This window comes from Palaemon carinicauda, chromosome 18, assembly GCF_036898095.1.
Source record: "Palaemon carinicauda isolate YSFRI2023 chromosome 18, ASM3689809v2, whole genome shotgun sequence".
Lineage (NCBI taxonomy): Eukaryota > Metazoa > Arthropoda > Malacostraca > Decapoda > Palaemonidae > Palaemon > Palaemon carinicauda.
The window spans coordinates 23,647,401-23,675,289 of NC_090742.1; the positions used below are offsets into that span (position 1 = coordinate 23,647,401).

A 27,889-nucleotide genomic window follows, 5' to 3' on the forward strand; every position below is an offset into this window, starting at 1 on the left:
TACAAACAGAGATCAAGCAGACGTCCAGAACCGGAGTTAACAATGTGATACCGATGAGGATTTCACAGTTTCATTATTACAGTCCCTTTTTCATCGAATCTCCGGCTTCACTGGGGATAGCACAGACATTCAGTATTGGGGAATGTTATCGTACCGCTGAGGGTCACGTTTTCACGATGACGGACCTTTGTCACTGGTTCTCCGGTACAAACAGAGATCAATCAGACCATCAGAATCAGAGTATGAACCCTTTTTCATGAATAATCACAATATCGTCATTACGATCCTTTTCATCGAATCTCCGGCTTAACAGGATATCGTACAGGCGATCAGCATTGAGGTTAATATTAGATTTCCTCTGGTTCACGTTGTCACTGTGACGGACCTTTGATTGTACCGGGGATGGTTACCGGAGCTCCGGTACAGACAGAGATCACTCAGACCACGGGTGGCCAGTCTTTTGTTTTACCTGTAAAGGAAACGATTTAACATGAATACAAAAAATATATGAACGTAACTATGCCTATATTTATGCATATATTTAATTCTAACTATGTATAAATATGGATAAATATCCATACAACATAGTGTTCAAATAGAAATAAATTAATTATGCCTATATTTATGCATAGTCAATTCTAACTATGTCTAAATATGGAAAAATATCCATACAACATAGTGTTCATATAGAAATAAATTTTCCACCCAGTGGCGAATGCGCCAACGGTGTCACATTTCATGAATACAAGTGTCGCACTATACCCCAGAAGATAGTACATTAAATGACTTTTCTTTAAAATTGCTTTTTAAGAGTTATACAGCTGATCCCAGCCTGTGAATAGGATCGCTAACCAAAGTTCAAGGAACATCCAGACTTATGTCCCCTTTCTGTTACAGAAGGTTCGCCTGCATGGTTCCCATCAGGATGATGATGAATCTCTCTGGCCTGCAAGAGAAGCTCTCCGCCCTTGGGTATCGAGGTTGGGAAGGAATGCTCCATCTAGAGGTCCCTATCTCCTCGGAGTGTCCTCTCTAAGGTTGGACGACGACCCCATGGACGTCAGGTAGGTGGGGATGAGTTTTGAGCCTTCAGCTTTGCAATTACCTACGTCACCGACCTAGGACTCTTAAAGGATCCTGATGTTCATGTTACCCTGCATAAACCGTGACTGCTAAAAGCAACACATTCTAGGGAAAACCAAGGGGCTATGACGCAGCTCTAAGGTATGGTGGTGAGTCAGTGCCGTTCAGGAACTCGGATATAGGTGGTACCATAAATCTGGATGGCATAGACGTCCTCCCTCTGGGGGACCTAGATTTTACTCCCAGGTACTAGAATTCCCATTCAACGGATTCGTTCGATTGAAAGAGATTGCCTTGGTTAGGTTAGACAAGGTACCGAAGGTAACGGTATTATTTCCTAAAGGGCAGGCCCGATCTGTCTGGACCAGGATGTTGTCAGCCTGGGGGGTACGATAATTCCAAGCTCTGCCCTCCCAGTTCGACCTACACGTTTGTTGGTCTGATCGGGTCAGTTGTGGGAAGTACGTTCTGTCTGAGACCTCTATCAGACAGGAATCGATAGTCGGTTTCCCACTCGTCATCACAGCCTTCCTCTGGTTCGACGCCTTTGCATCTGACTCCTCCTCATCAGGTGGTCTACCTCACTGATTCCCCAGGTACACAGCCCAACCCCGTTGGGATGTTTTGCCTGCATACAGCCCTAGATCCGAACCCTCAGGCTCCTTTCATGGACTCCAGAGAGGAAGCTACAGGAGTAGAAGACAGTCCCGCCATCAAGGCGGGCCTAGGAAAAAGGGGGCTCGGAGAAGGGAAGGTCCTAGATTCACTCCCTCACAACACGGTTGTCCCGGTAGGGAGAAGACTTTACCACTTTCGTGACCATTGGACCTTCGGTCTGTGGGATCATAGCATAATCTCTAACGGTTTGAGAGGGAAATGGCCTCAAGGTCCTCCTCCTCCGCCAGTGACCTTCTCCCAGAAATCCACTCCCGTCCTGAAAGAGTACACCACAGGGTTACTCAAGAAAAAGCAATCAAAGGGATCGATCACTGAAGTTCCAAGCCGCCTGTTCACATTTCCGAAGAAAGGCTTGTCGGCATTGAGAGTGGACCTGGACTTGTCAAGCTAAACTCTTTCATTCTCTGCGGCAAGTTCCAGATGTTGACTATCTCTCAGGTACGGACCTTACTTCCCCGTGGGACCGTCACCACCTCTGTCGGTCTTACCGACCGCTATTAGCTTGCGCCTATAGCTGGAAACTTCTCTTCTTATCTGGGTTTCCACCTAAGCAGGAAAGCCTCAACATTGATCCCAGGATATTCACGAAACTGGGAGAGGCAGTGTTAGAACAACTCAGGAACCAAGAGATACAGATCATTGCTTATCTGGCCGGTTGGCTCATTTGGGCCCGGCCGGCCATAGAAGGCAACAGAGCTACGAAGGAGTTACTTCGATTGCTCGACAACCTGTGAAGCTCATAAGCAGCAATAGGAAAAACAACCAAGTAAGAAAATGAGTAATTAATAAGAGAAATAAAACAAAATTAAACAACGTAGTACAATAATGCCAAGAAACATAGATTTCAAACTTATTGACATCAACCTGCTCAACAAACACGCAGTAGCATCAAGTTTAAACTTTTGGAGTTACGAAGATCATTCTGTAAATTAGCACCAGCTTGAATATAACTTCCGAAATGTATAGTGTCTGACTCTGAGTGGGGAGGATAAATTTTCCATAAAGAATTACACCATACATTATGAGTTTTTATTTACTAGTAACAAAAAATATTTATAATGAATAATTGATAGATAATTTATCATTAATAAGTATTTAAATATTTGCATTTTTCTGTATTGTATATTGGATAAATATTCCTATTAGTTTAATATTTTCCACTAGATAATGTTTACTTAATATTTTAACCCTTTTACCCCCAAAGGACGTACTGGTACGTTTCACAAAAGCCATCCCTTTACCCCCATGGACGTACCGGTACGTCCTCGCAAAAAAAATGCTATAAAAATTTTTTTTCCATATTTTTGATAATTTTTTGAGAAAATTCAGGCATTTTCCAAGAGAATGAGACCAACCTGACCTCTCTATGACAAAAATTAAGGCTGTTAGAGCAATTTAAAAAAAATATACTGCAAAATGTGCTGAGAAAAAAATAACCCCCTGGGGGTTAAGGGTTGGAAATTTCCAAATAGCCTGGGGGTAAAAGGGTTAACTAAACATGTAAATTATTTTGATGATCAAGATCTTATAGAAATATACTCAAATAATCTGTTATATATTTACTGCACATACTATAGTTTATGCTTTCCAACACAGGCAAAACTACTAAAGATTTTCCATACCAAAATGGTTAAAAAGGAAACATAATTGATAGCCCTATTGCCACGAGATACTATTATAAAATAAAGTAGCCACTGAAAAATAAAATATCTTTTAACTACAATCATAAAGGTTGTATCATATTTACAACTGGAGTTCTCAAAACCCCTCATTGGCATTTGATGTACCTCACTAAATTGAAAATTTCAATACATACATCAAGATAAATAATACACAAACAAAAATATTTCTGTGTAATTTTACAACATACAAAACAAAGTATGAGATGACCAAAATCATGTACTGTATACTAAAAATGATAGAAGACACTTATTTGAAATTCAAAAGCTTAAATACAAGGTCTGTCTAAAAAATATCTGACCTTTGACTGGAAAAAATATATCACATACCTGATGTTATTGGGACACACCACTGCCAAAAAACTTCTGGTAGGCTTTGATTGGAATGGTGTTCATCTCTGACGTCGTATTTTGCCTTATCTCTTCTCAACTCTCAAAATGGGATCCTTTCAATGGCGTCTCCCATTTTTGAAATAACCAAAAGCTGCAAGGAGTCATGTTTGGAAAGTAGGGAGGATGTTTAATGACTGGAATTCCTTGTTTAGCCAAGAAATTTTGTATCAGGTGGGATGAATGAACTGGAACACTATCATGATGCAAATGCCAGTTTTTTTGCACGATGTAATATTTCTTGGCCAAACAAGAAATTCCAGTCATTAACCAACTTCCTTACTCTTCAGACATAGCTCCTCACAACTTTTGTTTAATTCTAAAATTGAAGATGCCATTGAAAGGATCCCATTTTGAGAGTAGAGAATAGATAATGCAAAACACGACAAAGATAAGCATCATTCCAATCAAAGCCTACCAGTATTTTTGGCAGAGGTAGAATCAGAGACAAAAGTGTGTGTAGGTGCAAGGGGTTTACTTTGAAGAGGATTAGGTTCCCAATCACATCAGGTCTGTTAATACTGTATATAACTAAAATCACTTTCTATAGACATCGATACATTCACCTCCCTCCAAATCCAATGATTTAGGCGTGTCGTTTGGATTTAACATTTCCCCATCAAAACTAAATTGCAACTCTTCTAAGGGAATATTCTTCTCTTCAGCATACCTGTACATCAATTCCTTCATCTTGGCACTCTCTCCAAGGTAGATTGTAACTGTTCCTTTCCTATCTGAATTTTGTACTTTGAGAGGAATAGTTCCTGGACTTTGCTTGGTTATGGTTTCCTTTACTTGTACGGCAGACTGAGACTGGACACCACACTCTGAAATTTTTTTTAATGTTACATGATGGATGTATGGCTTACTATTATAAAAAAAAGTTACAAAAATTAAAATCATGTTTATATGGCTATTTATTTCAGTAAATAAAAAATTACTAAGTAACCAAACGTACATACATACATACATATACCAAGGCAGTTCCCCCAATTTTAGGGGGTAGCCGACATCAAACAAATGAAACAAAATAGGGGAATCTCCTCTCTACGTTCCTCCCAGCCTGACAAGGGACTCAACTGAGTTCAGCTGGTACTGCTAGGGTGGCACAGCCCACCCTCCCACATTATCCACCACTGATGAAGCTTCATAATACTGACATCCCTACTGCTGCTACCTCCACGGGTCATCCAAGGCACTGGAGGAAGCAGAAGGGCCTACCGGAACTGCGTCACAATCGCTTGCCATTCATTCCTATTTCTAGCACGCTCTCTTGCCTCTCTCACATCTATCGTCCTATCACCCAGAGCTTACTTCACTCCATCCATTCACCCAAACATTGGCCTTCCTCTTGTACTTCTCCCATCAACTCTTGCATTCATCACCTTCTTTAGCAGACAGCCATTTTCCATTCTCTTAACATTGCCAAACCACCTCAACACATTCATATCCACTCTAGCTGCTAACTCATTTCTTAAACCCGTTCTCACCCTCACTACTTCGTTCCTAACCCTATCTACTCGAGATACACCAGCCATACTCCTTAGACACTTCATCTCAAACATTCAATTTCTGTCTCTCCGTCGCTTTCATTCCCCACAACTCCGATCCATACATCACAGTTCGTACAATCACTTTCTCATAAAGAACTCTCTTTACATTCATGCTCAACCCTCTATTTTTTACTACTCTCTCAACTGCCCCCAACACTTTGCATCCTTCATTCACTCTCTGACATACATCTGCTTCCACTTCACTATTTGCGGCAACAACAGACCCCAAGTGCTTAAACTGATCCACCTCCTCAAGTAACTCTCCATTCAACATGACATTCAACCTCGCACCACCTTCCCTTCTCGTACATCTCATAACCTTACTCTTACCCACATTAACTCTCAACTTCCTTCTCTCACACACCCTTCCAAATTCTGTCACTAATCAGCCAAGCTTCTCTTCTGCATCTGCAACCAGTGCAGTATCATCCGCAAACAACAACTGACTTACCTCCCATTCATGGTCCTTCTCATCTACGAGTTTCAATCCTCGTCCAAGCACTCGAGCATTCATCTCTCTCACCAAACCATCAACATGACAAATTCGGAGATAATTTGTATTTTTCCTAACCATACAAACCTTAGCTATTTACATTGAGTTTACCTTTCAGCGTAGCTGAAATGGCGAGCCATTAGAATTTAACGAGGGTGTATTACCCCCGCGCTAGTTAGAGGCGGGGGAGGGGAGTGGTAGCTAGCTACCCCTCCCCCCCTCACACACCGGTGAACTTCTTCACTTCACTTAGAGGTAGGACTTGCCTTGAGGGACAGGGCTGGCGGGCAAATATGTGTAAATAGCTAAGGTTTGTATGGTTAGGAAAAATACAAATAAGGTTTGAGGTCAGCTATGCAGAGACCAGGATGCTGCTTCCCCAGTAGAGGGGACGATGAAGAAAGAAGTAAGGGCCAGACATACTTCTTTCGTTCATGCAGACTAAAACCTGATAACAATGCCCTCAACCTTCTGCTACCTGTCCAAAAAGGAGCCTGAGGTTAGACCAGCTGTTGTGTAGCCACCAAAGAGCGATAGAAACGTATCGATACTCCTGTGGGTCACGTCCTGCAGGAAGCGGGCTGCGAAGGTCATTAGACGCTTCCCGACTCCAGCTTGTAGCACCTGCGTCACAGAGTAGTTCTACTCGAAGGCGAGGGACGTTGCGATGTATCCGACATTGTGCTGTAGGGCGACGTGACGGGGGAGGGTCTGGATTCAGGTCGAGATGAATGTCCTTGAGTCCGAGCTGAAGAGGTATACTGGTGACTCTCCCCTGTGTCCTTCCTGTGCTCCCAACCCGGCTGCACGTGAGGACAAACTGCAGCTGTTCTCCAAGATAACCCCTCGATTCCTTTACTGGCAAGCAGGAGAAGGTTTGGGTCATCTGATACAGAATGGTGACTCGAAATCTTGAAGGAGTTGGACCAAAGGGCTGGGACCCCAAAATTCTGAGTCTAGCAAACAACTCGGGAGCAAACCTGAATGTTGCCTTCCCCTATTCTCTAAAAAGGGCGGAGTCGTACGAGACTAAGAAGATTGCTTACACACTGGCCGAGGCCAGAGTGAGCAGGAGCACCGTCCCCCAAGACGGAATACGATCAGAGGCCTGACGTAATGGTTCTTGAGAAGATCTCTTAAAGGGACTAAAGGGTCCGAACCATGCTCCATGGAGGAGGTCTCACTCCGACTGGGGGCAGGGACGTTTGCAGCTTCGCATGAGCGAAGAAAGGTCCAGCGGGAAGAAAAAAGTCTATTCCTTTCAGCCTGAAAGCCAGGGAAAGGCTGAGCGACAGGCTTCACTGCCGAGAGCGGAAAGGAGTTTCCTCCCGCCGAAAAGCAATAAGGGAAGAGGTATCTCTCCCATGACACCAACCACAGAAGACTCCACTTCGCCTGGTAGACCCCTGCGGATGACTATCACAGGTGAAGCGACCTCCACTCCGCGACTGTAGCGGGTTTTCTCTTCTTGAGGAGGCGGCGTAGTGTCTCCAGGGGTGAAGCCGAAGCGATGCAACGGCTCGTGAAAGATGTTGTAGTGTGGTTGTTTGAGTACCCTGTGCCGTGGGAGAAGCTCTCCCGGGAGTTCCGTCAGGGGAAGCAGAGGGTCCAGAAACTGTTCCGCGTATAGTCACAGTGGAGCTCTCAGGGCCATCGAAAGGTTGACAGACAACCTGGTCTTGTTGAGACCCATTCTCAACAGACAACAATGGTGGGAAGACGCAGGCGTCGATGTTGTCCCACCATCACCGGAAAGCATCTTGCCAAAAAGTCTTGGGGTCTGAGACTGGGGGGAAGAACAGCGGAAGCTTGAAGTTCCAGGCTGTCGCGATCAGGTCCCCCAGGCCAGGACTTGCTGGTTACTAAAGGCCAAAGACCCCCAGGTGTACTCTATCTGCGAGGCTCTGCTCAGATAGTCGGAGAGAACATTCCTCTGCCTGGAATGAGCGAGCCGATAGTGGTATAGAGAGGACTTCGGATCATCTCAGTATCTCTACTGCAAGATGCGAAGGTATGGAAATGCGTCCCTTGCTGGTTGGAATACGCCAGTACCATGAAGTCGTCGCTCACGGAGCGATTCGGCAGGAACTGTAGGATCTGTAGAGGGGCCAGACTATGGCCCCTAAGCCTGCCTGAATGATGGAGAGGTATCCTTCAGGTCCTGACCATAGGCCTGAACCGGAACATGCCCCCCCCCCCCCCCTTTCTTTGACGAGCCCGAGAACAGCATAAAAAATGTGGGGAAAGGATGAGAATATCCACTCCCATCAATAGGTTCCATAGGTCAACACCCATTGCAGGTCTAAACGTTCCGCTGGTCCCATAGGGGCCGGAAAGTTCGGTTAATCGTTGCTTTGATACCACCGGAACTTGGGCTGCCCCACAGGGAACTTATCCCGAGGCAACCGTTCGGGACTTTAGACGGGTCAATGAGGAAAAGAGACCTAGGAAACGTTCCAAGGTAGGGCTGAAAGCTCTGCCTGACTGAGAACATGTACTGCGACTCTCCTCAGCCTTGCCACAGTCAACTGAAGGGAAGGCTCGGAGAAGGAGGCAACAGCATCTGGCGTCCCCAGGCAGTCACCCATCCAAGTACTGACCAGACCCGACGTTGCTTAACTTCGCTGGACGGACGAGAAGCGGTGTTTCCAACGTGGTAAGGCCGTTGACTCAATATCATGGCTAGATACTCCAGATGTTGAGGCAGAAGTAGAGAAGGCTCCTAGCAAATTACCATGATCCCTCACTCATGGTAAGGACCCGGAAGCTTGTCCCGGAGTTGAAGAAGGTCAAACCTGAGCCTACCGGAGTTGACCAGACCTCCAAAAGGCGAAGGAGGCGGAAGCCTGCTCCTGAGCGGCCATGAGGAAAGCAGGGAGAGTTCTCTATGGAAATACCTGCGATGCCGCGGCGGGATCGCCACACCGCATCTTAAGCAGGAACCCCTGTAGTCTAGGCTGAATTCCAAGAGCTTCCTGGAAGATGGATGGAATGGAAACTGGAAGTACCCGTCCTTCCGATTCCGGGGCTAAGGAGTCCTGCCGCCTCGTTACCAGTCTGATCGATTCTGCTGTTCCACGCTGGATGAAGTTTGTTCGACAAACTTGATCAGAGCTGAGAGGTCGACGACGGAACTCCCGTCTCAGATGCTTTCCTACGAGAAAGGATCGACTGAAGAAGCCGGGGGGTGAAGCCGTCGACGACCCTATGGAGGACCTTCTCCTAAGGCAAGGATCATTCTGCCCAAACGGGAAAAACTCTTGCCGACCCCATGGCATAGAGGTTCAGTGACACTGAATTCGCTGACAGATGGTAAGAGCGAGGCGCGATATCCTTGGCTGATCACGGAGATCGTGCAGGAATCGGCATCGGGAAGCTGTTATCCGGATGAGTAACCTTAGGCATCCTCCCAGCGTGAGACCTGCAAGGGGGGGGGGGGGTTGCCAATCCTAGAGTTTGTGAACTCTGCCGCTCCCTCTAGGATTATGGCCCCCCGGGAGAGCCTCCCGTGCCACCTGTCCCTGACAGGAGGGGACTGCTATTGGACACCCTGTCTTAGCTGCCGTGGCCGGTCCGATAACTTAGGCCGACGAGGCTGAAAGAAGAGGCGCTAGAGGCCTGCAGGGTCTGGAAGAAAGCGCCTTGGAGGAGTGAAAACGAAAGTCAACTTCCTCCGCACAACCGCTGTCCATGTCTCTGTCCTTGGGCACAAACAAGCTCTTCCCAAGGATGGAAAAGTGTCTGAGCTTGTCGACATCCACGGATGAGACACCCGAGAGGAAGCCCTCGGTCACTGTGTCTAGATGGTCCAACATCGAGTTTGCCCGCAAGTTCGAAACTTGGCGACAAAACGCCAAGCTGCTTGAGCCCGAGAGGAGGAAAGTACCCATGATCTTTCTGGAGCTTCCTTGTACAAAACCTCGGGTCACAACCGAGGAGGGAAAGGACCTGGTAAGCCCCTTCCACAAGATGGAGAAGAGGAAGGGCTAAACCAGTCACCCCTTGCCCGATGGAGAAATCTCGAACGGAAAGCTCCCTGGCAAGACCTTTCAAGGGAATGACGAGGAAGGGCTAACCCAGGTTCTGGAAAGAAGAATGTTGCTCAGACCTCCCTGAAGATTCTTCCTGCTCTTGCATGTGCCATGCTCTGCGTTTACAGGGTGAAGACCGTGTTCTGGCAATACGCTCCAGAAGACTCACCAGGCTGACCATGTTGCGAAACCCCGATGGGAATCATGGTCGCAATTGCCGTGGCGCTCGCGCGATGGTAAATCAATGATTTGCGCGTGGCCGAACGTGGAAGCGCCCATGCGCGGGCACGCAGGAGCGCAGAAGGAGGGCAAGCGTGGTAGGAAGGGCGAGAGCTGGTGGTCGGAATCCGAAAGTTCACAGGCGAGCGATGACCCGTAGGCGAGCAATGGATACTGCAGGGATCGAGCCGGCGTTCGCGCGACGGAACACCGCAGGCTCGCGCGACGGAACACTGTCGGTTCGCGCGACGGAACACCGTCGGTTCGCGCGACGGAACACTGTCGGTCCGCGCGATGGAATACCGTTGGTTCGCGCACGGGCGAACATTGGAGCGCATGTGCGCGGGCGCGTAGGCGCGCGGGAACGTGGGCGTGCGGTCGCGCAGGCACGTGGACGTGCGGTCGCGCGGGCACGTGGGCGTGTGGTCGCGCAGGCACGCGGGCGCGCGGGTGAGCGCAGGCGGTCAGGAGACCGATGGCACGCGGGCGATTGCGCGTCTTGGTGAGCAATGGCCCGTAGGCGAGTGAAGGTGCGTTGGCAAGCGTTGCCGAGCGGTGGTGCGTTAACAAAACGCTAGCGCGCAGGCGAAGAATCGCGCGGGCGCGTAGGCGATAGCTGACGCGTAAGAGACTAGGGATGGTTAGTGCGCATCGCGCTAAACAGAAGGCGCGCAGGTGCATCAGGAAGGTGAGCGCTGAAGCGAACTGTCAATCAGGCGATCCTGGAAGGTCACGAAAAACCGTTGGCACCCATTGGTGCGTGGCAGGAAAGGGCACGCAGATGTGCGCTGGCGATTAAAGAAAGCTGGCGCACAGAAGGACAGAAGTAAAGGTGAGCGCTGACGAGCAGGAGGAAGATCTACGGCAAGACTCAGCTACCGGAGATCGTCCACAGCAGGCGCGCGCTAGATCGCTACTGATGGTGTCAAGGGGACCTAGCAGGCGAACGTTGACGCGTCAGTGGTCGCTGGCGAGCTGGAGATCGCTGGCGAGCAGAAGGGCGACGTGTGGAATCCTGAGCGCGAATCAGGAACTGGAAGCGAAGGTGCGCTCTGACGGGCAGGATATCTAGAACGCTCAGGAGACCGATGGCGCGCAGGGCGCACAACAGGAACAACAGCAGTGGGCGATGATCATCAGGAGAGCGCTAACGAACAGGAGAGCGCTGGCGAACAGGAGAGCGCTGGCGAACAGGAGAGCGCTGGCGAACAGGAGAGCGCTAGCGATCAGGAGAACGCTGACGAGCAGGAGAGCGCCTGTGCGCTAACACTGAGGAGAGCGCCTGTGCACTAACACTGCAGAAGGGCGCGCAGGGGAGCCCTGACACGCAAGGGAAGCACCACCGTTGGAGGCAACCCTTTGCCCCGAAGGGACCATTGTCCGTCGGAAGACGAGGTCAGACTGCTGTCCATCTGTACCAGGGGCGGAAAGTCAAGAAGGCGTTGGAGATCGATCCCCGGAGAGATCTAAAGAGGAAGGAGCTGCAGGCTGCATACGGAGATTCAAAAAGGCGCCTCTTAGCACCCTTATAGGGGGATGGGAGGCCCTTACGACGTAGCAGACGGTGAGCCTTACGGCGAAGGCGGCCAACAGCAACAACAGCAGAAGAGTCCTTCGAAGAAGAGTCTCTATAAGTGTACTCTCTCGCGAACGAAAGAGAAACACTTCGTAGAAGAGACGGGTCAGCCAGTGACCTAAAAAGAGCAATCCTCCGAAGAGGGGCTCCTGCAGTTGCCCAGCCCCTTGAGCGTAACTGCAGGTGCGACCATTCAGCACCAAGAGCATAGTCGCACGAAAAAAAGGCAAGAGAAGAACCCCCCAAAGGGGAAAAACTCAAGCCTGGACAGGAAAACTTCCCTCGGAAGGAAAGTTACCCACCCAAGGAGGCGAGCCTCCTGAGTGTTCTAAAATGAACTGGAGAGCCGTCAATCGTCACGGGAGTACTTCCAGGAGAAGGAGACACGCCCCTGACGAAGGTCTATAGGGGAGGCAGCAACAGCCAAATCCCCAGGCCTCAACAAGACAGCTCACTCCGTTGTCACATTACAGAAATGAACTAGATCGGTAACTGTGAAAAATAAAAACAAAAATCATTAGTTAACATTCATTCCCCCGGGAAGGCTCTGAAGAGGAATCCCGAGGAAAAGGAAAACAAGAATTACACAACAGGCACGTGCCCTCACAACCACTTACACTCACAGAAGGAGAGCTGTAACCAACACAGAATTATAACAATTATAATTATGTAACTATGTAATTATGTAATTATGTAACTATGTAATTATGTAAGTTAAAAATGAATGAACACTAAAGAAAGAACAAAAACCCCGAAAGGAATCGTTCTACAAAAGCTGAAAAATCAACAACTACAATTAGATTCATAAACTAATTGAGACAAAACGTACGGCGTAGCAACCCCACCCACACGGGAAGGAAGCTACTCAGACGTAGTAAAAGTAACGTAGTAAAAGGGTGAACGACCTCAAAGAGAGAGAGAGAGAAAGACCGTAGTTAAACTCGATCGCGAACCATGAAATTACACCATGGTGGCCTAACTGCCGAGGGCTCCACGGAGATATCGTACACTACACACACAAGCACAAACTCTGAAAAGGAAACTTACTGATTTCTATACTCAAATATATACATAAACACGAAAAAATGTTTACATATATATTGAGTAAAAGAAAAGTAAGTGATTAAGTAAAGACAAAACAAACAATGGCTGCCAAGCGAGGACAAAGACAGAGACGTCTGTCCATTGTCCGAGCCAAAAGTGAAGTGAAGCAGTTCACCGGTGTGTGAGGGGGGAGGGGTAGCTAGCTACCACTCCCCTACCCCCCCGCTAACTAGCGCGGGGGTAATACACCCTCGTTAAATTCTAATGGCTCGCCATTTCAGCTACGCCGAAAGGTAAACCCAATGTAAATAGCGTGGTTTGTATTTCGGTTACGGAACAAATACAAATTAAACAACCACGGTGATATCACACATCCCTGTCTCAGTCCCACTCTCACCGGAAACCAATCGCTCACTTCATTTCCTATCCTAACACATGCTTTACTACCTTTGTAGAAACTTTTCACTGCTTGCAACAACCTTCCACCAACTCCATATAACCTCATCACATTCCACATTGCTTCCCTATCAACTCTATCATACGCTTTCTCCAGATCCATAAACGCAACATACACATTCTTACCTTTAGCTAAATATTTCTCGCATATCTGCCTAACTGTAAAATTCTGATTCATACAACCCCTACCTCTTCTAAAACCACCCTGTACTTCTAAGATTGCATTCTCTGTTTTATCCTTAATCCTATTAATCATTACTCTACCATACACTTTTCCAACTACACTCAACAAACTAATGCCCCTTGAATTACAATACTCATGCACATCTCCCTTACCCTTGTATAGTGGTACAATACATGCACAAACCCAATCTACTGGTACCATTAACAACACAAAACACATATTAAACAATCTCACCAACCATTCAAGTACAGTCACACCCCCTTCCTTCAACATCTCAGCTCTCACACCATCCATACCAGATGTTTTTCCTACTCTCGTTTCATCTAGTGCTCTCCTCACTTCCTCTTTTGTAATCTCTCTCTCATTCTCATCCCCCATCACCGGCACCTCAACACCTGCAACAGCAATTATATCTGCTTCCCTATTATCCTCAGCATTTAGTAAACTTTCAAAATACTCCGCCCACCTTTTCCTTGCCTCCTCTCCTTTTAACAACCTTCCATTTCCATCTTTCATTGTCTCTTCAATTCTTGAACCAGCCTTCCTTACTCTCTTCATTTCTTTCCAAAACTACATCTTATTCTCTTCATATGAATGACCCAATCCCTGACCCCACCTCCGGTCAGCTGCCCTCTTTGCCTCACGTACCTTGCGCTTTACCTCCACATTTTTCTCTCTATATCTTTCATACTTCTCTACACTATTACTCTGCAGCCATTCTTCAAAAGCCCTCTTTTTCTCTTCCACTTTTACCTTCACTCCTTCATTCCACCATTCACTGCCCCTCCTCATGCTGCCTCTAACAAACTTCTTGCCACACACATCACTTGCAATCCCTACAAAATTTTCTTTTACTAACTTCCATTCCTCTTCTAAATTACCAGTTTCTCTTACTTTCACTTCGTCATATGCCATTTTCAACTTTTCTTGATATTTACTTTTTACTTTATTAGCTCTTCAACCCTCACTAGCTCCCTTTTACATCCACCTACTCTATTCCCCCACTCTTTTGCTACAACTAATTTTCCTTCCACCAAAAAATGATCAGACATACCGTTAGCCATACCCCTAAACACGTGCACGTCTTTCAATCTTCCAAACATTCTTTTAGTTATCAACACATAATCCATTAATGTCCTTTCTACCACTCTTCCATTTGCTACTCTAACCCATGTATACTTGTTTTTATCTTTCTTTTTGAAAAAGCTAGAACTTATCACCATCTCTTGCTCAACACACATATCTACCAGTCTCTCACCACTCTCATTTTTACCTGGTACGCCATACTTCCCAATGACACCTTCTACCTCTCCAGCGCCCACTCTAGCATTTAAGTCACCTATGACAACTACAAAATTCCTTCTACCCAGTCCTTCTACACACCTAGTTAATTCCAGAACTTATTCCGCTCTTCTTCACTTTTCTCACAACCTGGCCCATACGCACTGACAAAAGCTCAACATTCCCTACCCAACCTAACCCTTACCCACATTAACCTAGATCATATCACCTTCCATTCCACTACTTTACCTGTCATCCATTCACTCAGCAATAAAGCCACACCTTCTTTTGCTCTTCCCCTTTCAATCCCAGACATTTCACCAATCATCACTTCACCTTTTCCTTTTGTTTTTTGTCTCACACAAAGCCAATATATCCATCCATTTCTAAACATACTTCCAATCTCACATCTTTTACTCTATCGTATTACATCCACGCACATTCAAACACCCCAAAACTAGAGTGCGGGGAGCAGTCACTCTCCCCCCAGCTCCACTTCTTTGATGTCTCACAGGATTATAATACAGGAGAGGGGGTTCCCAGCCCCCTCGTCCCGTCCCTTTTAGTCGCCTCTTACGACACGCAGGGATGTGTTGGCGCTATTCTAATTGTTTTTACCAAATGTAAGAGCATTAAATTGGATATTCAGTCCAAGTTAGCAATGAGGTACTATGTATTTTAGTAATTCTTAAATAACGCAAATAAAGCAAGAGATTTCATGACAGCATACCAGGTTTTTAACTATATGACAGGCAAAAGAAAGCACATTTCTGATACACATCTTGTGCATAACTATGATCCTTTCACAATGAATCTTAAGAGGATTGCCTCCAGAGTCTAGCAGATGTTCAGCGAGTTAAAGAACCACATCTTACCGATGTGACTGTTAATGTAAGAGTGGTTCAGTGAAATCAGTAGATTACCTAGAGGCACTTATATTCATGTACAGGTAAAATTGTCTAGCTGTACTCTACTGTACATCACTGATGGTAACTACGCCTTCAAAAACTATGACACTGCAGAAGCTGTGTTCTGCTCTTAATGAAATTGAAGCCCAACATTAGTTTTATAAATGTGTTAGTAGTGCTAGCTTATGAACAAATAAAGTATGACACACACTATAAAAGTGAGCTAGATGGGATTAACCAAGGAGAGCAACCTTAATGTTCATCCAACTCAATTGCCTTAGTTTATGCATAGTCATTGGCAAAAATTTCCTCAATAGAGTTTGCCTGGTCCTACATATTTCCATGAATAAGTGGTGAATAGCTTAACAATCCTTCACCATCTATATCCTGTAACATCACTCAAAATAAATTACTATTATATGACTGAGATCTGGAGGTCTTTACATTATCATTATTATTATTACTTGCTAAGCTACAACACTGGTTGGAAAAGCAGGATGCTATAAGCCCAGGGGCTCCAACAGGGAAAATAGCCCAGTGAGGAAAGGAAACAAGGGAAAATAAAATATTTTAAGAACAGTAACATTAAAGTAAATATTTCCTATATAAACAATTAAAATATTAACAAAAAAGATGAAGAGAAATAAGGTAGAAGAGTGTGTCCAAGTGTACCCTCGAGCAAGAGAATTCTAACCCAAGACAGTGGAAGACTATGGTACAGAGGCTATGGCTCTTCCCAAGACTAGAGAACAATGGTTTGATTTTGGAGTGACCTTCTCCTAGAAGAGCTGCTTACCATAGCTAAAGTCTCTTCCACCCTTACCAAGAGAAAAGTGACCACTGAACAACTACAGTGCAGTACTTAACCCCTTGAGAGAAGATTGTTTGGTCATCTCAGTGTTGTCAGGTGTATGAGGACAGGAGAATATGTAAAGAATAGGCCAAACTATTCAGTATATGTGTAGGCAAATGGAAAATGAACCATAACCACAGAGAAGGATCCAATGTAGCAGTGTCTAGCCAGTCAAAGGACCCCATAACTCTCTAGCAGTAGTATCTCAATAGGTATCTGGTAGGCCTGGGTCTTCCAACTCCTCTAGTACCTTGTGGAGCCCAGTTGAAAAATTGATGAACTAATTTCTTTTTGGAAGTGCAAAGAGCATGCCCAAGCCAACTCCATCTACCCCTCATCCTGATCTCATCCACATATGGCAGTCACGTAATCTCTCTTATAGTTTCATTTCTAATCCTGTCCTGCCATTTAACTCCCAAAATTTTTCCGAGGGCTTTATTCTCCAATCTACAAAATCCGTTTGATAAAGTTTCATTGTCATAACACGACTCATGTCCATACAATAACACCAATCTCACTAAAGTGATATATAGCCTGGTTTTTATATGTAATTTCAGACAATTTGATTTCCAAAATTTTACTTAACCTAGCCATTGTCTAATTTGCTTTTTTAAATCTTTCACTAAACTCAAATTCTAAAGATCCTGTATTAAAGACCATAGTACCTAAATATCTAAATGATTCCACCTAATTAATCCTTTCTTTTTTCCAATGATATTTCCTCTTCCATTGTCATCATCACCTATCTTTCTTTCTTCTATTTATCTTGAGCCCAACCTCATGTGATATTTCACACATCCTGTGGTGGTCTGCTAATAAGGACAGCATCATCAGCATACTCTAGGTTAGCTAATTTCCTGTGACAGATCCAGTCAAATCCTTCTCCACCATCCTCAACTGTTCTATGCATTACAAAATCCATGAGGAGGATAGAAAGCATAGGTGGCAATACATTCCCTTGACCTCCACTGGTCACTAGAAATTCTTTTGACAGGCCTCCACTAGCATATATATATATATGGAACCTCTACATACGAATTTAATCAGTTCCAGAACCAACTTCGGATGTAGAAATTGATCGGATGTCGAAACGAATTTTCCCATAAGAATACATTGAAATAGGATTAATCCGTGGTTGAGCCCAAAAACCTATGATAACTTCTTAATAAACTACTACACATAATTTTCCCATGAGAATAATGAACACTAAATTAGATAATAGACATGTAAATAAGAAGAATAGACATGTAAATAAGAAGAATTAGCAAAAAATGATAAATAAGAAACGGGTTTTTAGCGTCACTTTACCTTAGAAACTCCAGCGCAGGTGTTGTTCGTCTTCGCTACGCAGAGAGGAGAGAGGAGACGGACGGACGGCGAGGAGGTAGAGAGGTTAACTACGATAAACGTAACACTACCGTAACTTATTCTAACTTACACTAAGTGAACTTTAACATAACTTAGCTTATTTTTTTTTTATTTTTATATTTTATATTTTTTTTTACATTTTCTTTTTTTCTTTTTGATGATTACGTAATTTTAATCACTATCACTTACATTTAAAATTGACTGAATTTCTTTTGCTTCACTCTTTTCCGTTTTCTGTGTTTCACTTTCTTCCTCTTCACTCTTTGCCGTTTTCTTCGGTTCACTTACATCCTCTTCATCGCGAGTTCGCTTCGCAGTTTTTTTAAAGAAAGCATCGATAGATAATTGCTTCGTACGGCTTTTCAGAATGTTTCGAAAGTGCGTTAGGCAAACATCATCGAATTGAGAAACTACACGACAAACCTGCAATTTCTTTGGATGGTATTTGTCGATGAAGTCGACCACGTCTTGATATTTTCCTAACACCTCTTTTATTTGCGCTGAACCTAACACATGTTCTACCTCCTCGCTCTCTTCCTCGTCATCACTCATGTGCTCCGACATAGCATGGAGTTCCTTGAGCTCATCCGTCGTCAGTTCGTCGTGATGTTCGGCGACGAGTTCCGTAACGTCATCTGCGTCGACCTCCAGACCCATGGACTTGCCAAGGGAGACGATTTCCTCTACGGCTTCCGCTGCACCGACCACGGGATCAGGTTCGGGGTTAAAACCCTCGAAATCTCGGGGAGAAACTGCATCAGGCCACAGCTTCTTCCATGCAGAATTGAGGGTCCGTCGAGTTAATCCCACCCAAGCCTGATCAATGATCTTTAAGCAGTGCACGATATTGAAGTGGCCCCTCCAAAATTCACGCAAAGTTAAGTTGGTGCTTTGCGTGACATTAAAGCACTGCTTGAATAAGTGCTTGGTGTACAGCTTCTTAAAATTAGAGATGACTTGCTGGTCCATGGGCTGGAGGATAGAGGTGGTATTTGGTGGAAGATACAGCACCTTTATGAACTTGAATTCATCGAAGATATCATCTTCAAGTCCGGGGGGGTGAGCGGGTGCATTGTCAAGGCATAGCAGGCACTTTAAAGGCAATTTCTGCTCATGAAGATACTTCTTCACAGAAGGACCGAAAACTTGGTTTACCCATTGCACAAAGAATTGCCTAGTGACCCAGGCCTTCGAGTTGGATCGCCAGAAAACATGAAGCTGATCCTTATCGACGTTGTGTGCTTTAAAGGCCCTAGGGTTCTCTGAATGGTAAACAAGCAAGGGCTTAACTTTAAAGTCCCCGCTAGCGTTGGCACATAGAGCAAGAGTCAACCGATCCTTCATTGGCTTATGCCCAGGCAATTTCTTCTCTTCAGCAGTGATGTAGGTTCGACTCGGCATCTTCTTCCAAAACAGCCCGGTTTCATCACAATTGAACACCTGCTGCTCTACGTAGCCTTCTTCCTTTACGATATTTTCGAATTTCTTAACAAAGTCAGTTGCAGCCTTTGTGTCCGCACTAGCAGCCTCTCCGTGGCGAACAACTGAATGAATCCCGGACCGTTTCTTAAATTTCTCGAACCAGCCACGAGATGCCTTGAAATCATCTAAGGAAGGCTCGGTTGAACTCTCCCCAGCATCACCCACAGAGCTCTCCTCCTTCAAGTCCGTAAAGATGGCGTGCGCCTTCTCGCAGATGACTGTTTCGGTGATGGTGTCGCCAACGATCTCTCTATCCTTAATCCACACTAGTAGAAGTCGTTCCATCTCTTCTATGATAGGGGTACGGCGTTTGGAAATTATAGTGATCCCCTTAGAAGGTTTCACTGCTTTAATAGCTTCCTTCTGTTTAAGGATTGTCGAGATCGTCGACATATTACGGCCATACTGTTTAGCAAGTTCACTCACGCGGATGCCACGCTCATGTTTTTCAATAATTTCCTGCTTAATTTCTATAGAAAGCATTTCCTTCTTCCTTTTCTCACCACTACCACTACCACTGGCAAAACTAAGCCTTTTTGGACCCATGATTTACGTAAATTATCGTTAATGGATGCACGTAAAAAATCACGATTAATTCACAGTTAATATCACAACGCAAAGAGCACAACCACACGAAGCCGGCGAGAACAGAGGACTGACCCAAGCCGCGCTAATTGAGCGTCCCTCCGAGGTCGATGTGCTGCCTTCTATCGGCGGAAATAAAAAACACTTCAGGCGCTATGAGCACCGACTACGCGTACGAGTATTGTTTACTTCGGGTGTCGAAAAAAACATTCGGGTGTAGAGTCGGAACGTGTTCGAATTGTACTTCGCGTGTCGAAAAATTCGGATACAACCGGTACGACGAAAATTGCTACTTCGTGTGTCGAAATAAAATTCAGGTGTAGAGTCAAAAATTTGCTCGAATTTTACTTCGGATGTTGGAAAATTCGGATGTAGATACGATCGGATGTAGAGGTTCCACTGTATATATATTATATATACACATATATAAATATAAATAAAAAGTATAGATATAAAAAAAAACTTACCAATAATATCTCCATAACTAAGCTTTAAATCCAGAGGGCATTTTTCTTGGCTGATGACTTTGTCATCGTGACACAACAAAATCTGAGCCGCATTCAAACTCAGACGGTCAGCGACGTCTTTATACACAGAAGAAAATTTCTGAAACTGAATTAAAAAGGATAGCAAAAATATAAATCAACAATAAAACAAACTTGATACTATATTCTAGATTTGGTAGTTTACAAGTTTCTAGTACAGCATGTGCAATGATTCTGCCTTCAAAATAAAACAGATGGCCAACTTTGAACTAATACAGAATACAATGACAGGAAAAATAGAAAATTCTAAATGCATTTATAGAATACTGTAATACAAATCATATCATTTATCACTTACATGAAAACTGGACAGCAGTCAAGGAAAAATGAGCAATCAAATTTGGACTTGAGACTAGGTAGAGGCAGCGAAGGTCCAATAGTTGAGTACTTGGCATGTATCTATCTATCTATCTATCTATCTATCTACCTATCTATCTATATATATATATATAGAACGGATTTTGAGCGAAGCGAAAAATCTATTTTTGGGTGAGATGGCCATGACGTCCTAATGGAAGGTTCCTTTAGTAGCTTCCGAAGGGTATATATGACTACAGTGATATTCCCAGAGAATCAAACCAAAGGTTTCACAGAATTCTAACTTCTGGCGCGAGTACCTCTAAGATTACTCTCAAGGGTATCGTATATCATCAGGGGACGTATTCTTGACACGCCACATGGCAATCTGCACCCCGAATAGCCTTTACGCCTCTAGGCTCTAGGGGGAAAACGTGGCAGAATAGAAGGGTAACCGCAACAAAGATTACCCTGGTTCCCCTACTACAATCGTATCAAAACCGCGCCAACTCCCTCTGGCGGTCATTCCTTGTAGCGTTGAGCAAGGTGCTACAGATACAGTAGATCAGGGGGGGAAACCGTGAAGATCTTTTCATAGAAAAGAAGGGTTGGTCCATTAGGACGTCATGGCCATCTCACCCAAAAATAGATTTTTCGCTTCGCTCAAAATCCGTTTTTTGGACTCAAGCCATGACGTCCTAATGGAAGCATACCAGAGAATTAATGTATCTGTGGTTTTGTGTTAGTGCCTTAACCTTGGGGCAAAATTTCCACGGCCAAAAGGGCCAATTGAGACAAATGACGTTACCGTTATCCGTCATCATCACTAAGCATTACAATGTTAGTGCTTCCTGCCCCCTGCAGGGAAGAGTCATTTTTAGACGTAGGAAAAGGGCCTCAAGGTAGCATATATTGTATGAACAAACATAAGTATACACTGAGAATACAAACGGTCTCAAGGATTGTATATATTGCGGAACCAATATCAGTGTCCCCATCCATTGATTGTAAGCATACAATGATATGAGAAATACTTACACGAGTAAGTTAAGGAACTCTGGTATTTTAAAACATGCAATCGTTGGGCGAATTAGGACGCAACTGCATTTTAATAGACATTTATTCCTAATAAATGACTACATGCTAAATGAATGTAACATGATAAGGAAATTATACGAGAGACATACACAGAAATTAATGTTCCCCTCTTTTGAAAGGGAGAAATGATGAGTGCCACTCTCAAACTGAAGAAAAGCTCTTTTGACAAGACTTTTCTTTATAATTTCTGTACATGAAATAGTCTAACAACACTGTGTACTATGTACACATGGCACTAGTGGTATCCATATAATTTCACACCTGAGATTCTGAACAGATTTAGTGTTACCTTGGCAACACTTATTCAAAGGGAGGTCACACGAAAATTGCTGACCCCTTCTCCTTTTAATTGATAGTCCCAATCAATTTACTGTTCATCACAGAGCTAGGCGACAGGGTCCAAATAGCACCTGCCGCCACCACATATTGCTTCAATCCATAGATTTGCTTTGTATAGTGTCTGTAAGATGCATTGGACAACCTCCGATCAGTAGGTGAACGAAGAGGCTGAAGTCCACACACTGAAAGGTTCAGTGATGAAGCAACTTTCCTCGGATCTATTATCTGCAGGAGTACTGTCAGGATCCGCTCCGCGAAAAAGGTAGGTGAGCTTCGCCCTCAGTTGTAGGGATAGTTGATCCAAAGTTTTCTCCTGTAAAGAGCTGTTCCTCCTGAAGTCTGAAGTTCTATGAAGATAGACCTTAGACGCTCTAGCAGACCTAGAGAGACACCTTCCTTCAAAAGGCAGATTCTCCAGGAGCCCCACCTCTTAGTAGGTAGGACGTCTTTAATGAGAAAGGTTAGATCAGAAAGAGATGCAGATCTCCCACTTAATGTGGCCCTCAGGATAGGGCCACTATTTCACTAACTCTAGTCCCAGAGGCTATAGCAAACCGAAAAAATAACCTTTTAGGTTAGATGGTTGAGGGAACAATCCTCATTGTTCACAGGTGAGGTCAGGAACTTTAAATCAATCAATCAATCAATCACAGGTGAGGCATAATGTAGGACCTTGTCCAAGACCATTAGATGGGCTTTAGTGGCGTTGCGGGCCTAAGCCTGCACATGTTATCGGAAATTTATTAAAGATTCCAATCGTTACATCCATTTAAAGGGCATATAGAAGAGGTCTAGTCGGGGCTGACTTGCACAGAGATAATGGTCCATGGATCCAAAGATCCCATTAAGTGACCTCTCTCGCAAAGTCGGCCATACCCTTGGTGCTTACTCAAGGGTTTATATGGAGACAAGGCCGAAGAACTAGCGTTCTCATAGTATTCAAGGATACACTGCCTCCTTCCTCAAAGGCCAACGTGCTGTCGGCCGCCAGACCCTGAATACAGTATAGGGGTGGACAGAGAAGGTCAGGCAGAAGATCATGAGATTGTTTTTGGGCCCTTTTGCTTTACAAAACAATTTACTTTCCCAAGAAGACTCGTATTGTCTTCTAGTTGACTAGACTTGTATTCTTCTAGGAATTCTATTTTGCCTTTAAGATCCCAGTCTTTTTCCTAACCGTTAAGGGCAAGGAATTCGAAAAATGAAGGGATCAAGTGTACTGTGATAAATCGAAGGCAGAAAACTTCTGAACCTCCTGGATAATCCTAGGTGCATAACTAGGACTAGCCTCAGCCTCAGTTTCTTCATTATAGGGAACGGGATGTTCTTGGGCTTTCTGGGAGCCAATAGAGCCCCTCTTCCTTTGGAAGGGTCTCAACGTGTAGAGGGCCTTCTGGAGGAAATTTTGATGGGCTGAATAGGAATTCTAAGTCCATCACTTCTAATGTAGAGACATGATGTCTGTTACCTCCATTAGAGGGTCCTCGTATGGGACTAAATAACGAGATAGTATCTTGATAACGCTCATGATGAAGAGAACGATCTGCAGCTCGGGGACTTGTCCCTTTCTGGGAGGGAATGGGTCTGCGTCTGTGTACCATTCCAACTCTATTGGGTGGAACCCGAGAAGAGCATCCGCTGTCACCTTGCGGATCATATATAAACGAGCTGCTGATAGGCGCCATTCCCTTAAGGATGGGATGGCTAGCATTCCCTAATGAAATAAGACGTCCCTTATCCTCGACAGTTTCGACGCCTCATTATCGCTTCGATGCCCCAGATCAACCTGAGGAGGTCCGATCTGTGAGGAGAGAGTTTATCCACCCATTACAGGGCTAAAATGGCCTACGGGTCGGTGGGCTTTGGTCATTGTAGGGTAAGCGGAGAGGGAATGACCATCATTGGTCCTATTTCGAGCGTTTGATGCGTATCTTCTCCAGCCTCTTAGCGCATCTTATAGTTGTGCACGTAGCACTGGGTCTGTCATCATCGTGAACTAGAGAGAGTTCGAAACTCCTCCCTGTTAGCGTTATGGAATCCTGACTGATTACCATAGTCTCTTGACAGACCTTGCGATCTCCTTTTACATCCCCTGGGAAAAAGGGGGCATTAGGGTGACTATAGGTTTCAATGATTTTTTAAAACATTGAAGCCCCTGAGCTGGAGAGAATCGAGATTCTATTATTTGCATCCTCAATGTTCCAGGGTCGGATCATCTCCATGGATGCTCATAGACAGTAATTTCGGGTGCTGCCCACCCCAGCCTGTCGTCCAGGGCCATCGTTGCCTAAACTCTTTCTAGGCTTAGTTTCGCTTGACTGTGTCTGCTAATTCCGTAAGGATCCTAGGACTGAAACTAGTCCGACGAGAATCTCGTCCAGGATATATGTTATCTTCTGTAACTTGGATCCTAGGTAGGAGGGGAGGGGGTGACTGACTGGAAGTTGCTGATAGACATCTTCCAGGGCTGGCTAGATTGTCAACACCCCTTACTGAATAGGGTCCTTATGTTCAGAAGGATTATCATTCTGAACTTGCTGTTCTATTGGAACTTGTTGCGTGGCGCCAAGTCCAGAATGACTCAAGAGATTTCTGAGTCTTTCATGTGAACACTAAACTGCCTTCATTGGAAATCGATGGACTCTACTTTCCTCACCGCTAGTATGCTCTAGAGCTTTAAGGTATACTCTTCTAGGGGGAATTTGAATATAAGAAGAGTTGAGGAAAGGATGGTGGAGGTATGTCCATTTCCATTCTAGTCTCATCTTGGTCAGGCCTTGGACTCCAGTGATCGAAGGTCCGTCGATCCAGGAGGAACTTCCCTCCTACCAGAAGTGTGTTTGCTTCGCTTGATCCGAAGGTGTATAAATCTGACTGTCTGTGGAACAACGGTCATTGTAACTGTGGGATGCTGTTTAACATCCTAGGGAGAACTAAGAAACCATTCCGTTCTCCTTTCAGGCCATACCTGACTGTTTGCCTATATCAGCTTTTCAGTGTTTCACTGTAATAGAAGATTCCTTTCTATTGTATAAAGCTTAGGATAAGTACGCTGGAAAAGAGGAGAGACACAGACGTGTAAATCCTTCCAGCCAACTGCTGCGGTCTTCCTAATATTGATTCTAGGGCATCCCCTTTCAAGAAGAGGCCGATGGAAGATTATAGTCCATAAGGCTAGAGTAGCGCCCTACATCCGGGGAATTAATAATGAGAATCAAGAGGCTGATGAAGCATCACCATAAGGAAAAAGGGGGTGGGGAAAGTGGATCCCCCAAATCAGGTAGGTCTCAGCAAGGGGTTGTGCTTAGAAGCACAACGTACTGGAAAACCATTCATTGTATGGTTATGTACCAAGGATTTCTGTCTGCGATATGGTCCTAAACTGCAGGTGTACAGGGTATTGTATACCCCTATACAACTGGCATGTTACCGTCAAGGCTAGTGCTTGGGGGTAAGTTAACTGGTACAGTACTTCAGTACCGATATGGCTAGCAGGTCTTCGACATATCAGTGACTTGTTGGCTGTCAGCGGGTCGCTGACAGACGTCATACCATCCTAGCCAGTATTCAATGTGACTGGGTAGTGGTGAAAACTATACGCATAGTTAGCGGATCTCTGAACCAGAGGAGACTCCTCGGGCTGTCGGCAGATCGCCAGTAATCGGCGGGCTGTCGAATGAAGGTATACCAACTCAGCTATTGACTGGGTGGTGACCAAGGGCACACACTGCTGGCTCTTGGCGGCGTTGTCAGATGTGACAGTGAAACAATGACTGATGTCGTTGATTGCACTACAAGGTGTGGCTTGAATGTGGAGTCTCTGCCCGGTGTTTGTCAGTCGGGGGTTCGAGTCCCGCTTAGACTCACCAATGCCGATAGTGTCTGCAACCTCAACTTGAGAGGCAGGGTTGGGGGGTGGGGTTTTAGACCTTAAAAACCTTTAAAAGGAGCACTAAATCGGCATTTTTAGTAATGAGAAAGTGAATTTTTCGGTCCAATTCCCGTAGAGTTTTCGCATTTTACGAGTTCGCAGTTGAACCGCATTTAAGAGATAACTTTCGAAACGAAACCAACCGCAGTTCGGCAGCTCTAGACTGCCGTCTTGTAGATTGGGAATTTTGGAAATAATATTGCTGGGGGAGCCTGCATATATTATGTCCGTGAAAATACTCATCTTAATAACTGTAGAAGACTGCAATGCATCATCTGGTGTCCCTCCTGTAAGGAAGGGAGAACAGAAAGGAGTATTCAATTGATTATCGCATCGATAAGCAATTTGCAAAATTGTCTTTTGACAAAATAGCTTAGGGCAGAAAGCTAAAAGAGATAGTGGGAGACACATACCCGTGTATCCCCTGTGAGCCAATGCTGTTACTTCTCCTTAGTCTTAAGGAAATTCCTCCAACCGGGGAATTCCCTGAAGAAAAGGGGGCTCGAACACCTAGGTGTAAGGAAGTGTACATGCACTGTCCCCTTCTATGGGGGTAAATGCATCATCTGGTGTCCCTCCTGTAAGGAAGGGAGAACAGAAAGGAGTATTCAATTGATTATCGCATCGATAAGCAATTTGCAAAATTGTCTTTTGACAAAATAGCTTAGGGCAGAAAGCTAAAAGAGATAGTGGGAGACACATACCCGTGTATCCCCTGTGAGCCAATGCTGTTACTTCTCCTTAGTCTTAAGGAAATTCCTCCAACCGGGGAATTCCCTGAAGAAAAGGGGGCTCGAACACCTAGGTGTAAGGAAGTGTACATGCACTGTCCCCTTCTATGCTTAACGCTGTGAGGTAAGGAGGATTGATACACAATCAGAGTATCGAAGGAATGTCATTCTTTCGAAATAGGAGCGGTAACAGCAGAAGCTTGCATCCAAGATATGTTGCTTAGAAATTAAAAGACATATATTTGTGTATCCCAACCCATCTATTCGCTGCAACCTCCCTTACAATATTAAATCAGGAAGTTTCCTGAACAGGGAAACTCAGGGATAAGGGCTCTCCCCTTTAGGAGTTAGAGGCGTCACACCACCGGCCCTTTACGAAATTTAATATTGCAGGGTAAAATAGAAACAGATTTCAAATCAGAATATTGATGAAATATTATTCCATCAATATAGAATTGGGTTCAGCAAATATCTAGACAGGGACACCCAATATATATTGGAAATAACTACAGTAGGGTCCCGAATTACACGTGTTCTAATTACGCGATTCCTCAATTACGCGATCGATAGTTTTTAAAAATTAAATTTCCTGTATCTGCGAGGAGCATTCTAAATCCGCGAGTCAAGCACCGCGAAGCGTAGGAAATCTATTGTTTTCTTAATTGTATTGGGGGGGGGATGGTTTCCCGATGTCTGAGAAGGGGGGAGGGAAGAATGTGAGAGAAAGATTTCTGTTCAAACATTTTAAGACTAGTTTTGGATGAAAAAATGTTAAGGTTTGCCCATCTGTTGTGTGAACTTGTCGCTAGGCTAGCCTAACTGTCCAACACCTTTATGTATAACATTCCATATTTGTACTAATTAATTTTTATACTTCCGTTGTGATTATGGTGAAAAATCCTTATTCATTAAACTTTAAATTAAAAACCATCAAAATCAACAGTGCCATTTGAAATATTGAAAAGTTTCCAAAAAAAAATCAACAGAACAGCATCGTCATGGGAACACCTTTGTTGCTTTCGTGTGCAAGACTACCGCTATCATCCAGTAGTAGTGCGTTGTGCTCCGTTTCATCTAAATTGTTT

General features: G+C 44.7%; 1 protein-coding gene and 1 pseudogene across 1 annotated transcript in view; both read right to left on the bottom strand.

Moving 5' to 3' along the window:
• Nucleotides 1–3,200: 3,200 nt before the first annotated feature.
• Nucleotides 3,201–27,889, bottom strand: part of LOC137657224 (NFATC2-interacting protein-like) — a 139,157-nt gene continuing 114,468 nt past the window's right edge. Inside the window, exons 11-12 of the mRNA XM_068391566.1 lie at nucleotides 20,331–20,475; nucleotides 3,201–4,657 (exon numbers count right to left, since the gene is read on the bottom strand). Coding sequence (XP_068247667.1) covers nucleotides 4,368–4,657; nucleotides 20,331–20,475 — 435 coding nt within the window. The 3' untranslated portion in view covers nucleotides 3,201–4,367. The remainder of the gene's footprint in view (nucleotides 4,658–20,330; nucleotides 20,476–27,889) is intronic.
• Nucleotides 8,428–8,546, bottom strand: LOC137658084 (5S ribosomal RNA; annotated as a pseudogene).